The 17,806-nt window shown below is 49.1% G+C and overlaps 3 protein-coding genes across 3 annotated transcripts; 2 read left to right on the forward strand and 1 right to left on the reverse strand.

Annotated features, from left to right (window-relative positions):
• Positions 1-435: 435 nt before the first annotated feature.
• LOC112895398 (probable WRKY transcription factor 41) lies at positions 436-2,474 on the reverse strand. Its single transcript, XM_025963347.1, has 3 exons — positions 2,028-2,474; positions 1,690-1,851; positions 436-1,156 (listed from the first exon to the last, which is right to left on the reverse strand). Exons 1-3 carry the CDS (start codon positions 2,312-2,314, stop codon positions 523-525), a joined length of 1,083 nt encoding a protein of 360 aa, XP_025819132.1. The 5' UTR covers positions 2,315-2,474; the 3' UTR covers positions 436-522.
• A 12,447-nt stretch (positions 2,475-14,921) lies between these two features.
• On the forward strand, positions 14,922-16,086 carry LOC112894103 (zinc transporter 1-like). Its single transcript, XM_025961710.1, has one exon. The coding sequence runs from the start codon at positions 14,954-14,956 to the stop codon at positions 15,995-15,997; it is 1,044 nt and encodes a 347-aa protein (XP_025817495.1). The 5' UTR covers positions 14,922-14,953; the 3' UTR covers positions 15,998-16,086.
• Positions 16,087-16,198: 112 nt separating this feature from the next.
• On the forward strand, positions 16,199-17,782 carry LOC112894104 (transcription factor PCL1). The gene has a single exon (XM_025961712.1). It carries the CDS (start codon positions 16,667-16,669, stop codon positions 17,477-17,479), a length of 813 nt encoding a protein of 270 aa, XP_025817497.1. The 5' UTR covers positions 16,199-16,666; the 3' UTR covers positions 17,480-17,782.
• Positions 17,783-17,806: the final 24 nt, after the last annotated feature.

Below are 17,806 nucleotides of genomic sequence, written 5' to 3' on the forward strand. Positions count from 1 at the left end.
GCAACCAATGGATCCAATCAATGGGGGGAGACGGAGGGAGGGAGGGAGGGAGAAGAGAAGGGCAGCCAATCAATGGAGCTGCGGCGGCAACGGTCACTAGACCTGGAGGAGGAGGAGCGCTCGCTTTGCCCCTTTGGGCTTGGGCTTTGGGGTATGGTCGGTCGTCTGTCGGCGGGTGGGGTCCACGAGATCCATGTGTCAACGGTGGTGGGTCGTCGTAACGTAACTAGCCGTTGGAGGGAGGGAGGGTGGGAGAGGAGGGGGGTGGTCATGGGCCCGGCCCGCCCAGTTAGAGTATTGGGTTGGGCTCTTAGCCCATCATACATACAACTACAGAAAGAGCCCAATCGCTCGCTGCTGTGAATCATCTGCGGGCCTCGAATGCTACAGCCCACAGATGTACGCATGTCTGTATTCATCATATGTATTGAGCAGCACTGGCATTCCATTCCATTACTCTAGCTATAACTACTTGTCTGCAAGCTGAAAAATAGGCATATGTATCGATCGATCGATCCGATTTCAGAAGATGTTGGGGAGTATGGCCATGTCGATGTAGGGCGACGTCGTCGAGAGGGCGGGCGGCGGCGGCGGCGGCGAGGAGCTGCTGCTGCTGGTTGGGGTGGTGGTGCTGCTGCTACTGTTGCAGGGGCGCCGGACAAGCAGCGGCACGACGTCTTCCAGCAACCCCCCGTTATTATTACTGTTATGCTGACGATCAACAAAGCCGCAGCCGTAGTAGCCCTCTGCTTCTTGCTGAGGGAACACCCCTAGCATCCGTCCATCGTCTCTTCTTGGTGAGGCTGCTGCAGCATGCTGCCAGCTGCTGCCGCCGCCGTGGAGGAACTGCAGGTCTAGATCTCCTGCCGGTGCGTCGTCGTCGTCGTGGTCGATGATTGGTGGTGGTGGTGGCGGTGCTGGTGCGGGGCCACCGCGCGGCTGCAGCTTGGGTTTCTTGCTGCTGCTGGTGGTGCTTCCTCCTCCTGCTGCTGGAGCAGGAGGAGATTGCTGGTGGTGGTGTTGCAGCAGGAAGTGGGAGTAGGTGTAGTGCAGGTGGAGACCTTCGTAGGTGACGAGCAGCGTGTCCGCCTCGTCTGTCGCGCGCTCCACCTGCTTCTTGGCGTTGCACCGAGGGTTCGTGCAACGGTAGTAGCTCCTGCATGCAAACATGATCATATATCATCAACTCTAGCTATCTGATTCACTATTCATTATTATTCCATCCATCCATTCATCTCGATCACATATATATCCAGATATATCACAACCATTATCATATAACGATAGATGATGCAATTAATGATGGACTGGACTGGGAGGAATAATAATCCTAACCGCGCACCTACCTTTGAAGATCTTTCAAGTCCACTTAATTATTAAGCTGCGGCTACCTGCTGCACTAGCTAGATGACAATGCGATCTGCTTTCAGTTCGGAAAGCTAGCTAGCAATACTGGCAGCAGGAAGGGCTAGTAGCGCTGCCCAGCTAGCTATACTATTTCTATTTGGCATTGGTAGCTAGCTGCCTATATATATATATATATATGCATATTTAGAAATAGCCACGAGCGTATGTAGAATAAATTTTATTTATATATATATATATATAGAAAAAAGATCGGATCGGATCGGAGTCAATACACTAGCTGGTAGCTAGCGGCTACTTTAAATGTACGTGTAGCCATCCTACCTTGGGTTGGGGCTGTTCTTGATGGATTTCTGCCCGTATTTCCTCCATTTGTAGCCATCCTCTGCGAGCCCCCCGTTCCCGCAGGTCTTCATCTTGAGCGTGTACTTGTTCTCCATCTTGCTCATCAACACCTTCGACGAATTCAGCTCAGGGGATAAAACCCTACACGCATACATGCAGAATACATATGTATATATGAGGTGTTGGTGAATTATAGTTATATCGAAAGATCGATGATATATATATATATATATATATATATATATATATATATATATATATATATATATATATATATATATATATATATATATATATATATATATATACACTCTTACACCGCTGGGCTGGTGGAGACGCCGCCGGCGGAGGCGGAGGTGTAGTTATCCATGCTGGCATCATCGTCAGCCAGCTGATCGGCGCCGCCGCCGGTGAAGGAGAGGGAGAGCGCGCTCTCTATGTCGCTGATGGTGGGCCCGGAGTAGACCGTGGAGATGAGCTTGTTCACCATGGACTCCCGCCGGCGCCGAGGTCCATCATCCGCCGCCCCCAACAAGTCGCCGCTGCTCCGCCAGACGACGCTCTCAAGCGGCGGCGGCACTTGATGCAGCTCCTCCTCCGCCATGGTGGCTAATAAGCTTGCTAGCTGCTGGGGCCTCTGCCTCTCAAAGAAGATCGAATTGCTAGCTAGTTACAGCTAGCGCAAGCCGGCCGGCTAGCTACTTCTGGCTTCTGGCCGCGCGAGCGCTACCTGCTGCTGCTATAGAGAAGATCGGGAAGAGAAGAAAGCAACTCTTGCGTTTGTGGGAATGTGTCGTAGTGACTTCGCTCACCAACCCGCTGCTGCCTGCCGCTCTCCAAGTGCGTGTGTGTATATATATATGCATATATATATATATACCATGGTAAAAGACCAATGTACCCTCGAGAGAGTGCTGCTGCTGCTGTGCTCGGCCCTGCCCTCAAGCATGCATATTATTGCATTGCAGCAGTTGCCCTTTATTTGATGATCTGATCTGAAGCTGCGTGCGGCGCGGCGGAGAATGATCTGAAAAGAATAAAGCAGCTAGGTAAAATATAATTGAACGACGATCGACTAACTGAACTAACAACATATATAATATAATATATGGAAAAAATCAAATTTACAACCTCGAACTATCACAAAATTCTGATTTTCAATCTTTAACTATGAAACCACCGTGAAACCGGATAATATAGGCCATCCAACCTTAGCTCTGTTAGCCAGCAACCACTAAAGCTAGGTAGCTAGCTATCGATCGATCGATCGATCGAATGGAGCTCTGAGCATGTATATACGATGATTGTCATTGTTGGACAGAGCGATAGCTAGCTACCAGCTTAATTTCGACCTCTTATGCCGCTACTATATACATGCATCGATCCCGGTCGGCCTATCCTATTAATTAATTATTTGATTGATTAGCTTGTACATACCAAAGCAAAGAATAATTAATTTTGGCTGTACGCATGCGCGTAAGGCCAGTTTCATTACGCAGTTATCAAAAGTCAGGACTAAAAATTTGGTAAATGTGCCAGAGGAGTGTCATGCTCATCCTATAAAATTCCTCCTCACCTCTCGTCTTAATGACTTTGCTAATGTGGCATGAAAATTTAATATTTTATGAAATCTCCACTGAGACTGGACTAAGTGCAATAAAACTTAGGCAAGTGTATGCATTCGTATGTACTAGAAAAGAAGCTAAGGTAGCTAGGGTGCGCGTGCAAGCTTATTATTAACTGCTCGATCTGCTGCTGCTACGTGCCTTTTAATTATTAGGGGTCCTAAACTGCAGAGATTATTAGGGAGCAGATAGATATGATTGCATGCGTGGAGAGGATACTCCTATATGCCAAGAGCAGGTCGATCGACCGTAGCGGTACGCGTCGTCTCTTCTAACTCTACCCACCTGCGGATATGTACCTATCGGATGGAATGGAAGAAGCAGGCATATGCAGGCGGGCGGCAAATTAAATATACTGGTATTGTACACTTTATGCAGCTGCAAGGGCCGGCCGGGGTGGAATGAATTAAGCAGATTTCGAAAAATTTTGCTGTGCATCTAGCAGACATAATAATATAATAATGCAAATTAATGGACTGGCAGTTTAAATTTTGGTCGCATGCACGCATTAGGAACGAAGGAGCTAGTTGACTTTTTTTAGCTCCTACCAGTGGGCCCGGCGGCCGGGGATGATGATATGTAATAATGCAAACGCGATGGAGAGAAGCAGGAAGGAAAGGACCAAAGGCAATTAATGTGCTGACTGGGGAGTCGAAGCCAGGCCAGGGGATACGACAAGGGTTGACCTTACCTGAGCAGCAGGGCAACTGTATATCCATCCTTGCATTGTGACCTGGCTGTCTGCATGGCCTGATCGATGATCACATCGAGCCGCTGGTACTGGTAGCTACTAGCTAGTAGCAGCTAGGTGCGGATGGGATGCCGGCCGGCCGGATCGAGATCGGGATCAGGATCAGGATCGAGCCGCCATGCCAAACAGCGCGAGTCAGCTCCAGCTTGCCTCTAAGCTACACATGCATGCATGCTTTGTCTCTCAGCATGCATAGACCGACGATGCATGGTCTTGTACGTTCCATCTCCTCCTTTTATTTTCATGCCCGCGTGTCTTCGACGTACGTACGTGGTCCAAATTGATCGAGAGTCAACGCATGCATGCATTATTGTTCATTATAAGTATACCAGCTATTTGGATGCGATTTGATCCCGATCGGCAGCTTGCGTGCAGTACAGTACGTGATTGGATTTTTGTTCGCTCATGTCACATGCGTATGCATGCTACCTCACCTCACCTCTCTCTCTCTCTCTCCCCGATTATATATTTATTATACATTTATTTACCACACACACACACAAATATATATGTAGGACAAACCCTTTCTTTTGGGATTAATGATACACTATATGCCATCATCATTTTGCTGATGACATCCGAATTCAACAGTCGTTGCCACGCATGCAGGAGGGGCACTGAACTGGAAGAAGATTCCAGAACCTGGCAGCCCAACTCGCATGCATACTTGCAGGTGAACAAACCAGGCCGGCCGTCCCGTCCTTCTTTGCCTGGTGGGCTGGCAGTCCGACTCGATTGGTAAGCCAGCCCAGCTAGCCGGCCCAGTGCTACTCGCTCGCTCACTCACTGGGCTTTAAGCCCAGCCCAATGCAATCTCGGGGTTCTTAAAGAAGGCCCCCGGTAGTGTGCATGGTAGTAGCAACGCAAATAATGGCAGCGCATGCATGCAGGCAGGCAAATAATTGGAGCCTGCCCTGCCCTGGTTGCTGGCCATGCAGCATCCATCCATCTAGGTCGTCATCAGGCCTCGCAGTGAATATTCAAGTGGGGAAATTTAAAAACACTGTAGCATGCATGCATGTGTAGGCAGGACGGACAGGACAGGACATTTCTTTCCTTGGCTTGCCCGCCTTGGATCAGATCAGGTATGCATGCAGGCGCGCGTAACTACTAGCGCAGGTGAGGTGAGGTGAGGTACCTGCATGAAGCTACCAGCTGCAGCTGCTGCCTGCTGCGTCGTCTCTGTGGTGTGGTGTGTGTCTCCACGCTATTTGCGGTTACAGAACAACGTAGTACTGCAGGTTACACAACAACCAGCTACAGCTATAGCGAGCTGCCCAATCCAATCCTTTCAGGCTTCAGGTATTCAGGCTTTGCATATGCAGCAGTCAGGCTAGCTAGCTTAGCTACACAGGTAGGTAGGAGTAGCTGCCTGCGTGCTCCTTCCCCGGGCCGTGGCCGACCCATCATCCATCGGTCGGTCAGATCAGACCGCCGGTGGCCGACACCATGCCCAGGGAGCCAGCACGCAGCTATTGGTGACTGCTCCTCCCTCCGATCATCTGCTCGATCGCCATGTATTTCTGCAACAGACCCCTGCATGCTTCACTTGCTGGTGGCCGGCCCTATCCCCTGCCATGCATGCGCTCCCTCCCTCTCGATCAGACTGCCTGCCAGCCTCAAGCTTTCAGACCTACTAGTCAGCTCTGGCTCTGGCTGGAACCTCAGCTCCTCCAGGCCGGTCGTCTCCAACAATCCATCCGGGAAGACTAATCACTACGGAATGAAGATCGATGATGCTACCACTACTACCATGCATGCAAGTAAGACATATCTATGCTGGGTATGCAAACAGCCAAACACTTCTCAGATCCCTGCAGGGCAGGTTCAAAAATTTCCTAGCTAGCTAGTAGTATAGCGTAGGTAGTCTTTTGAACGACGACAGTGCATGCAATGCAACCATGCAATGTGTAGTCAGTTTCAACTACAACATAGTAGTATACATGCATGGAAGAATGGAGGAGTAAATACTACTGAATAGACGACGCTCACACAGTACTACGTACTCTGAATTCCCTAAAGAGAGTTGTTGGTTGCTGATGAATACTCGCTCACAGCATTCATGATCTGCATCAATGCATCATCATCATCTGGCCCAATGCAAATATGCGATGAAACAAAAGAAAACAAAGCATCCAATCAAACATCTCTGCTTTCAGGCAGCAGGAATTGGAGTATATACAACTAGATGCGTTTCGGTTTTGCTGACGACAACGAGATCGTCCTCGGGCTCTGCCTTGTTTCTTGCGCTGTCGTCGTCGTCTTCATCTCTCTCTCTCTCTCTCTGACTCTCTCTCTCTACTCTATATATAGAGAGAGAGGTATGCTGTATGCGATGCATCCTCTAGTGAATAGTGATGGGTTGGGTTTTAATCGATCTGATCGTACGGCTCCATTGCTAATAACCTTGGCAGTGAATGCACATGCATAGTTGCAAACCCGTGAAGAAAGCAAGCAAAGCACAAGCTTGAAGATGACAGCAGACTGACGATGACCACGACCGATGATGGGATGGATGGATGGATGATGGATGATGAGATCGGACGGCTAGCTGTCTAGGCCCACGTACGGCCCGGCCCACCGGAAATGTGACGGGTGCAGGCTTTATATTTAACACAGGCTCTGTCTCTCTCTCTCCATCCCATCATCCCCATGGGCTGGAATGGACCTGGACGGGACGGCCCCACTCCCCGCCCCGCCTTCCTGTGCAGTGAGCAGTGTGCATGAGAAGTTCATGTTCCTTGCTCGCTTAGGTTCCGGACCATGAACTGTAAATAGTAGTATCATGCCGTGTTTTAAATAAACCTTCAATTTTTTCGTGGGCTATATACGGTACCAGTTATTATTTGCAAATTTATAGTAAGCACACTGCTAGAAAATTTAACATTAATACCGGGCATATGGTGCGTTTAGTACCGGTTGAGCTCGCCGGTACCTCCCTCTGGTATGAAAAAAATATATTACAAGACAAACTCATGATCTCAAACCTCGCAAAAACCTTTCTTACCATCTTATCTACATATCATTTATAAGTGGAAGAAAGATGCGTTTCTTTTAAAGTAACCCGTGGAGTATCATTTAGTACCGGGTAAAAATACTCCTCTGTACTAAATATAACCTTTAGTACTAGGTGGAATTTTAACCTAGTACTAGATGGCCGAGCTATTTCACTACCGGGTCAAGACACACCGGTATAAAAAGGAGTTACTTTTAATACCATATTTTTTAATACCATATTTTGATCCGATACTAAAATGGTTTCGGAAACTTTTGAACTTGAACTCTGTACTAAATGGTTGCATGGTAGTATTTGGTACCGGATTAAAATGTGTCGGGTACTGAGGTGCGCTGACGTAGGTCGTTTTTCTGGATCCAAAATTCTGTTTCTTTCTGCATTTTAGTTTGTAGCTGCAGAGATATGATGGAAAGTGGATGAAGACAAGAATATTTTGCATCCCGATGTGCATGCCCAACAGAGATTAAATCAGGTTTTGCTGGAGTAGTCAATATCACGCTATATATTGTATATGGGTATATATGCATGCATGCATAGCTAGCTAGCTCTGCTTGGATCTCTTTCAAGGACACAATGATAGATCCCAAAGCATGCTTGCGAAATGCACGTACTATTGCAGTACAGTTTGGAATATTCCAGCTGAATGCAGAAACAAAAAACTATACAGAGCATGCATGTTTTTTTATAAAAAAATAAAAGGAAACATGCATTTTCACCCTTACCGAGATATAATACTGTATCAAAAAGGTAGCACTAGCTGCTAGTGGTGGAATAAAATTAAAGAGCGTGCAGATGGATCGGATGATCATCTCAGCTCGCTCGCAACAGCTGCTGATGCGGTGGTGTGGTTTTCATTTCACGTACAGAATTGATCTTTGGTTTTTGATATTTGTTCCGATCATAGTTAGATTCAGGACTAATCTAGGTATTAGTCCCAGTTCCAACTGCTAGAAAGTGGGAGGGCTCTTTAGTCCCGATTGGAGCCATCAATCGGAACTAAAAGTCTATTTTTAATCCCGGTTGCCGGCTCCAACCGGGACTAAAAATCCAAAACTTTTATTCTCGGTTAGTGTTACCAACCTGGATCAAAGGATCCTCCGCAGGTTAGTTCAAAAGAATAGCACCCTAACTAGAAACTAGAGTTACATGTGTTGTGTAGGTGGGGTGGTAAAAAAACTATGCGCGATGCAAAAGATCTCAAGTTAGAGTCTACATTATGATGTATGTAGAGTAACTTTGTCATCAGCCCCGCAGCACGTACGGGATTGTAATGTACGTAAGTAGTGATGAGTGGCACACATGCATGCATCGATATAATCGAGAGATGCATGACTACTACTAGCAGCACGCATGCATCAATGCAATAATAATAGATAGATATACGAGATGCATCAAACTAGCTAGCTGCGTCGATCTATCCGATCCGATCCGTTTCTTTCTAGCTACTACAAGTAGTAAGCTGCTGGGTGTTAGTTGTACAATGATGGGAGTTTGTTTAGTTTCCTCACAGGGAAAGGGTGTTGCTTCCTTGTTCCTTCCGGACGTACGTGTAGCTGCCAAAGATCGATCGACGTCCAGGCTAGGCCAGGATGCATGATGCATGCATGGCCAGCTGATGCAACGGCAAAAACCCTGCAATGGCAATGGCAATGGCAATGGCAAGGCAGGTGGGCGAGGCCAGTCCACAGTAAAAGCTCCCCCCGCCTTTTCGGCTCCTCCGATGGCGATGTCTAACCGCCTCGATCGATCGATGCATCGGACTGTCGTCGTTGCTTGCTGGAGCTACCAAGCTATACCTACACCTACATATTTATGTATGTGTATTCAGCATGCAATATATAAATAAAACTAGTCAGTGTATGCTTTGAACGAAGCTACTAGTATAGCTAGGAGCTAACAATATATATAAGCAGGCCATCAGCAGATAAACAGCAGGCACAGTGCTTACTGTACATGCGGACATGATCGATGTCGATCCGATGATATGATGCATGCGTGTATAGATGATGGGGCCGGGCGGTCCACCCGGCTAGCATAACCCACGCCACTACTAGCTAGTACTAGTATATATACACACACAGAGGGAGAGGGAGGGAGAGGGGATCCCCTCGATCGCTGCCCAGGCCAGCCATGCGAATGCAAGCAGCAGCCGCGGGCGCGCTCTCGATCGCTCGAGCTGGATGAGCCTTCTCCTCTCTTGCTGTTGCCCACCACCAGGCCAGATGCAGCAGAGCTGATGCAATCCATTTTGGTGTCTCTCGATCCTTTCTTTCACTAATTAATCTGTCGTCCATCATCTATCAGCTGGTGATTTCTGGCGTGGCATCATCAAGATTCACACGCTGCATATATGCCATCCCTACTACTGTGCGTATGTGTGGGAATCTTGATGATGCTGCATTGGAAATCAAAGGGCTATCGTATCACATATCTCAGCTAGCTCAGCTGCCTCATCTTCCAGCAGGTAATTCATTATTACTATTTATTTGTACATGGTATGTATTGTGTCAGGATCGATGCATGATGTATGTATGTTGCTTGCTTGTTATATATGCCCACACATTAGAATGACGTGTGTGTATGTTCTTTCGTTTCCTTTTCTTTTCTTCTTGCGCGCGGAATTATGCCACACATCAATTATTTATAGAATGCTCTCAAATTTTTGGGCAAACTGAGATGGTTAGGTTTTAGAAAATAACCGATTAATCATAAAAGAAGTTGGCATCTCTTCGCTCTATTTCCCGCTCGATGGCAGGCGTACGAATGTATACTGAATTCACTATGTAATGAATCGCTTTGCTCATTGTATCCAGCATCTGTTTTCCAAAAAAATAAATTGTATTCACCATCAAGTGTAAAAGAAAAAAAGAGAGGATGTTTTCTTTGTATTGGGGCTGATAATGGACGGACGGCAGGCTGGGCTGATGAGTGATGATCCTAGCCCACCCAATAATAGGATGACGACAAACTGCAAGCCCGCTTAGCTTACTTTTTTTTTTCCTTTGAGAGGAGCCCGCTTAGCTTACCTGAAGGAAGGAAGGAAGGAAGCACGCTCACTCACTCCCGGCCCAGAGCCTGCGGCCCAAATTAGGCGAGGATCGGTTGGAGACACTTGCGCAGAGTACAGACTGTTGGTTGCTGCTATTCGTTGCTTGCTACGGAGTATATATCGAGGAGGAGGAGGAGGACATGATCTCAAGCTAACTTTTGGAGTACGTGCATATACTATGTGTATGCATGTATTTTTTCAGTCTCTTCACTTTTATGACTTGTTCCGTCCATGGATCTTTTCATCCCTCGCGTTTATATGATTTGTTCTATGTATGTATTTTTTCACAGTTCAGTCTTTCAGAAGCAACAATTTATCAAAAAAAATCTCTCTTCTGACCAACAATATTTATTTTCTTATCGTTGCAGCCTAGAATATATATAATTAAAAGAAGAAAGGCTTGGAGGAGCTAGGGTTGAGCATGCGGAGGCACGTGTGAGGCACTGCGTACCCTACCTACATGGATTATTGGTACGGTGTCCGCAAGAACCGATCCTGCGTGTTCATCTCATCATCTCGGTGGCCGGGAAGTGAATGGAGATTAAATATATATGGAATGGAATGGAAGGTCTCAGCGTCCAATCATATCATTCAGCTGCACTCGATATATATGATCTAGATAGTCTTTTGGAAATTATATATTAAACTACGTTATCATACATGGCCGGCGATCATCCATGCAATAATTTCTTTCTTTCTGATATAGTATAATACTGCTGTGAGTTGATAGCTTAATCATGCATAATGTTAATGTTACACACGCTGCTGCAGCACTGCAACTGCAACTGCACTGCATGCATTATCGTTGGGCCATCCCATACATGTCTGCTTTCTTGCTTTGCTTTTTTCTTTTTCTATTCTGTTATGTATTTGCCGTACGTACGTAGGCGCGTGTGGCCCTGATGCAATGGATCTGAACGAACGATGATGAATAATGCAGGTATATATATGCTCTGGACTGGAGACAGATCTAGCTAGTACGTTACTACATGCATGGAGGGACGTAGCAGAAGAGATGAAGAGAACAGATGAGAGCATGCATGATGAGCAGACGTGACGATATATGCATGCAAACAACGGCTACTCGCATGCACATGGCTGATTGACGATAATCCAGGCAGGCCGTTGGCCGAGGGAGAGGCGATACAATACAATTCTCAATGCGAGCGATCATGCGATGATGATTCAGAGCTCGAAAATGGAGCAGCAGCAGCAGCAGCTTTTTCATTTCATCCAACGTTGGAGTGAGTGAACAAGAGAAGAAGAACAGACGGATTATGGAATTTCTAGAGGGCTGTGGTTACCTTGGTTTGGTTGGCTGCAACCACCGGACGGAGGAGATTCACTTCACTCCTGCTCTGCTCCAAAATCAAAACCAACAAAGGCTGCTGCTGCCTGCTGCCTGCTGCCTGCTGCCTGTGCTGCTGCTGCGCCGTCCTTCCCTCGAGATTGCCGCTGCTCATCCAACGGCGGCCTGGCAGTCTGGTTACCACTACTAATACGGCTACTGGGCAGCAGCTAGTAGGATCGGGAGTAGCAACACGGGCACAGCAGGGAGGGAGAGTCGAGCCGAGCTGCTGCGTCATCGCTTGCTTTGCTAGCCCTACCACCGCCGTGTACTGTACTGTACCTGGCTCAAGGGGACAAGGAGGCCCCAGGTGCGCGCCATCCATCCATTGTTCCTGACTTCCTTCCCCCCGGCCCATGCTCTCCTCTCCTCTCCGATTCATCCACTGCTCCCTGCTCATTCATTCATTCTCCCATCATCGATCGCTTGCTCGCTCGCTAGAAGAGGCCACATCTCTAGCCCACCCGACAGCACAGCACAGCAGAGCAGAGAGGCAGAGAGCGGAGGAGGAGGAGGAGGAGGATGGATCCGCGTCCGCGCGGCGGGGACGACAAGTGGAAGCTGTCCAAGAAGGGGCGGAGCAGATCCGGCAGGCCGCACACCATGGATGCAGCCGGCACCAGCACCACCATGCTCAGCCGGAGCTACTCGGCCAGCGTGAGCACCACCAGGACTGCCAGCACCAGCAGCTGCTCATCGTCGTCCTCCTCTTCTTCTTGTCCACAACCACAACGACAGCAGCAAGGAGCTGGGCAGCAGCAGTCGTCGCGGCTGTCCAAGAAGAAGTGCGTGGAGGCGGTGAAGGAGCACCGGGCGCGCTTCTACATCGTCCGCCGATGCGTCTCCATGCTCGTCTGCTGGCGCGACTACTAGCCGTACCCGTACGTACGTAGACAATGCAATCAGATAGACCTACCTAGAGCCAGCTGCCTACTACTAGAAATCTAGAATAGTGAGTGAGTAGTAAGTAGAATTACTCCTTCCATTTTTTTCCCCTTCCTAATCCTACCTGGACTGGACTAGTGTTTTTTCTTTCTTTCTTTTTTGGTTAATTTGTGTATGTGCATATAAGCAGGGGCGGAGGGGATCAAACTCTTCTACCCAAAATTATTGGATACCCTCTGAGCTCCTTCTCCATTCTTAGGAACGAAGAACGAAGGAGAGGGGAGAAGAGAAAGAAGACGAGCCCCCTCGCCGCTGCATGCATATAAGTAAAAGTAAGTATATACAGAGGAATCAGGAATCCATCCAAGGGGATCGGATCGGAGCTGCTGATTGCTACCAAGTACCAAGTGCATGCGTACTTAGGAGCAATCGCATGGCGGAGGATCGGCCGGCAGCAAAGATCTTAGTACGTAGTTTTAATTTCCCCTTGGACTGGGCTGGACTGGACTGGATCTGTTTGTTTGTTTCTGTTAAGCTGGAGTTCTTTTTTTTTTACTCTTTAAGTTCCCCTGGTGAGAAGGAAGGAGAAGAAGAAGTTGTTTGTTGATTGTTAGTTACTCCAGTAGTAAGTTGTAATGATGAGTCAATATTCAATCATTCATTCATTCATTCATTGTTTGCTTTGTCCCCCCTCCCATGGCACGGCATTGACCAGCAGCTAGCTGAGGCAGCAGAGACGATGATCCAGGACCAGTCAATAGCAGAATCTTCAATGATACATAGATGCATAGCAGCAATAGCATGGGCGGATCGGATCAGAGGCAAAATATGGTTATTTGGACCAATGCAATGAGAGCCAATGTGCAAGCAGCAAGTAGTCAGTATGGGTAGTGCGGGAGCGTCCGTCCCGTCTCTCCATCCAGGGGCGGACCACGGTAGAGGTGAAACTGGGCATTGGTCCGTGCTTCCACTGCAAGTATAGTATACGTCTGTGCTAGTTTGACTGATGTGCACAAGCAAAAATACATAAAATTGAGCTCAACTGGTCCCTGCTTGATTTGGCTCCACGTTTCACCACCGCCTCCATCCATGGCTCGATCTGCCTTACTACTAACTGGATGATCGATCAATGATGATGAAGATGTTGTTGTTTGTTGTAAAAGAAAGAAAGAAACAAACGCATCTTGTGTTTGCCAGCAGCTCAAGTGAAGAAAGAAAGAGAGAGAGAGAGAGAGAGAGAGAGGGGCAACAAATAAGCAAGAGAATGAAGTCACCAAATAAAGCAAACCATGTTGCCTAGCTATTTGTTTGGGGGTAAATGCTGTTGCCGCTAGCAATGCAAACAGCAGCAGAAATTGTTGCTTTGTACAAATTCAAAAGAAAGAAGCAGGTAGCAGGCCATGTGAGGCCGGCTCGGATCAGATGGGAGGTGGGCCATGAATGAATAACCACATCGTCCCGTCCATTAACGACTGACTGACTGACTTCGTTGTGCTGTGTGTGTCATCAAGGGCAAGCCCAAGCACTTTGTTAGTTTAATTAGCTGGCCCAATTAAGAGTCCATATGTAGCAAAGACAAATTATGTAGGCTATAATATATATAATTTTATTTTCAGGAGTTGACATGTCAACTTTTGCATTCACGTACCCCGTTTAAAATTACTAGCCTTGCTTGCTTGTTGGTTACAAGCAAATTAAGCATTTGACCAATCCAATCCACTACTAGTCAATAATTAAATTAGTGGCGGGCTTTTCAGGATTTATTATATATCCCATGGCATGAAGAATATTATATATACAATATATAATTAATCAAGTACATATATGATTATATGCCCGAGCGTCAGCTTCGCTCGCTCGTACAACAGGAACGGTATGTCTAGCAAGAGCCTGCCTGCGCTGCGCTGCGTGTAGTACAACCCTCACCAAAGTCAGCAGCTACCACTTGTACTTGTACTTGTACTGCATGCATCCATATATATACACTTATCCAAGTATATTTGTATACTTATTCTATACTTCGGAGGGGTATATACAAAAAATTTCAAAAGCATCCCTATTTTTGAATAATATTATTATACCTTAGTATTAATATATAAAATTGAGTATGGTCACATAATCGACGTATATATACCTTAGTATTAATATATACAGATGGTCCAGTATGATCAAATACATCTCGTACTTACCTTTCATTGGTTCAGATACGTTCGACATCATCACGAGATACACGTGTAGGAGTAGCTATAAGCGCATGTAGAATATAGAATAGATTTTTCATATATATATATATATATATATATGTCTATCCGTTAAATATAATGCGAGATGTCACCTACACTAGCAGTTTGTTGTTAATTAGTTTTAGAGAAATTAATTAACAGATATGATGATATATTTTTTAGACGATCGATTATTATTAGGTAATCCTTCAATCCAATGATCGATTATATATACACGCACGCACTAGCTAGAATCAATCAATTGTCCGGCCTAATCAAAGCAAAGTCTCTGAATTCATTCATTCATTCATTCTGGTGTTGCGTGCCTCGGTGGTGAGGATCGTCGGATGAGGAGGGCGTCGTCGGCGCTCCTTTGCACCCTGCTCCTCCTCCTCAGCTCCCTGCTGCTGCAGGCGAGCGCCCATGGCGGGATCGACGACGGAGACGGCGGCGAGGTCGACACACCCACGCCGCGCCCCGATTCCTCCACCCCAATTAAGCAGGGGCGCCTCATCGCCGTCAAGGTGTGGTGCCTGGTCATCCTGTTCGTCTTCACCTTCCTCGCCGGGGTGTCACCCTACTTCTACCGCTGGAGCGAGGCCTTCCTCCTGCTGGGCACGCAGTTCGCCGCCGGCGTCTTCCTGGGCACGGCCCTGATGCACTTCCTCGCCGATTCGGCCAGCACCTTCCACGGGCTCACCAGGAACCACTACCCCTTCTCCTACATGCTCGCCTGCGTCGGCTTCCTGCTCACCATGCTCGCCGACTGCGTCATTGCCGGCGTCACCAAGAGAAGCCGCGGCGACCGCGAGAGGGCGGTCAACGACGCCGAGGAGGCGGAGCAGCAGGTGGAAGATGGTGATGCCCAGGGCCAAGACAAAGAGCACCAGCACCCGACGATGCTGCTGGTCCGGACGTCGTCCTTGGAGGACGCCATCCTGCTCATCCTCGCGCTCTGCTTCCACTCCATCTTCGAAGGGATCGCCATCGGCGTGTCCGCCACGAGGAGCGATGCGTGGCGCAACCTGTGGACGATCGGTCTGCACAAGATCTTCGCGGCGGTGGCCATGGGCGTCGCGCTGCTGCGCATCATCCCGAAGCGGCCCTTGGTGACGACGGTGGCCTACTCGATGGCGTTCGCCGTGTCGAGCCCCGTGGGCGTGGGCATCGGCATCGGCATCGACGCCACGGCGGAGGGGCGCGCGGCGGACTGGAGCTACGCCATCGCCATGGGCCTGGCGACGGGGGTGTTCGTGTACGTGGCCATCAACCACCTCATCGGCAAGGGGTACCGCCCCCAGGAGCCCACCGGGGCGGACCGACCTTTGCTCAAGTTCCTCGCCGTGCTCCTCGGCGCCGGCGTCATGGCCGTAGTCATGATCTGGGACTAGCATAGCATGCTTTATTTGTTTGGTTTGATCTTTGTTTGCATTGCTCCATCATGAACGCATCTATATATATATATAGATATTATTTGTGAGTGTGTAGTGTGCATCATCATCTGATTTGGGAGAAACATAAAAGCAAATGCAAGCTGATTGCTGGCTTGGTTGTGTAACAGAACAGAGCACAGCATAAATAAATATAGGAATATGGTTAGTTGGGCCCGCCCAGTGGAGGAGCACATATGTTCGGCCCAGCCCAAGCTCCAGACGGAGAACTATCCGCCCGCATCTCGAGGAAATCATAATAATATCCAGGAGTGGTGTGGTATCCGGATCGGACGGCTGGCGATGGAAAAGCCAATGAAAAATATCGGGGAGGGCGGTCCACGTGGATCTATCCTGATCTGCGCTTTTGCTCTTTATTCCAATTCCCCCCACTATTAAATCCAGTTTCCAGCGCAGCACGGCCCCCACCCGAAATATCTCTCCTCCTCCTCTTCGTCTTCCTCCTCCCTACCTTGCCTCCTCCGGCCGCCGGCCGCCGCCCTCCAATCGACCCCTTCATGGGTTGATTTGGGCCTCCAGTTGCACTGAGAGCTCGCTCACACTACAGATAGGCAGCAATCGATTCGATTATTCAAATAATCGAATCGAATCGAATCGAATCGATCGGGGATGGGCGAGGAGGCGGTGGACGACTACGACCTGCACCTGCTGGGCGGCGGCGATGACGAGCGGGTGATGGAGTGGGAGACGGGCCTCCCCGGCGCCGACGAGCTGACCCCGCTTTCCCAGCCGCTGGTCCCGCCGGGCCTCGCCGCCGCCTTCCGCATCCCGCCGGAGCCCGGGCGGACGCTGCTTGACGTGCACCGCGCGTCGGCGGCCACGGTGTCGCGGCTGCGGCGCGCGTCGGCGGGGTCGGGGTCCTTCCAGCCCTTCCTCGCGCAGCACCAGCAGCAGCAGCATCCAGCAGCAGCGGCAGCAGAGGCGGCGGACTCGTCGGCAGCGACGAACTCGTCGAAGCGCCCCCGGCTGGTGTGGACGCCGCAGCTGCACAAGCGGTTCGTGGACGTGGTGGCGCACCTGGGGATCAAGAACGCGGTGCCCAAGACGATCATGCAGCTGATGAACGTGGAGGGGCTGACCCGGGAGAACGTGGCGAGCCACCTCCAGAAGTACCGGCTGTACGTGAAGCGGATGCAGGGGCTCTCCAACGAGGGGCCCTCCCCCTCGGACCACATCTTCGCCTCCACGCCCGTGCCGCACAGCCTCGTCCACGAGCCGCAGGCGCAGGTGCCGGCGCCGCCCATGTACCACCACTCCATCCCCATGCCCATGGGGGTCGCCGCCGGCGGCATGGTGCCCACCAACAACAGCGGCGCAGGATACGGATACGGATACGGGTACGGGTACCACCACCAGCAGCAGCAGCAGGAGGCGTACCACCACCACCACCACCACCACCACCACCGCGCCGGCGACAAATAGCGCCCAACTCCTGCTATTGCTATTGCTATTGCTATTGCTATTGCTGCTGGTACCCTTTCCTAATCAATCAATCATTCAATAAGAGGAGAAGAGAGGAGAGGAGAGATTTACAGCACCAGCAGAATGAGATCTGCTGCCGCTGCTGCTGGACAATAGGAGAATTGCATTGGATTAAGCGTGCGTGCCTATCCTGATACGAACGAACCAACCAACCAACCAACCAAGTGTATAAGTGACTTTGGCTGTGTATTAGCTTGCCACAGATTAATAAACGCTTGTGTGTGTGTGTGTGTTACAGCCAAATCAAGGCAATCATGCACATATATA

The sequence above is a fragment of the Panicum hallii genome, chromosome 5 (genome assembly GCF_002211085.1).
Source record: "Panicum hallii strain FIL2 chromosome 5, PHallii_v3.1, whole genome shotgun sequence".
In the NCBI taxonomy this organism is placed as follows: domain Eukaryota; kingdom Viridiplantae; phylum Streptophyta; class Magnoliopsida; order Poales; family Poaceae; genus Panicum; species Panicum hallii.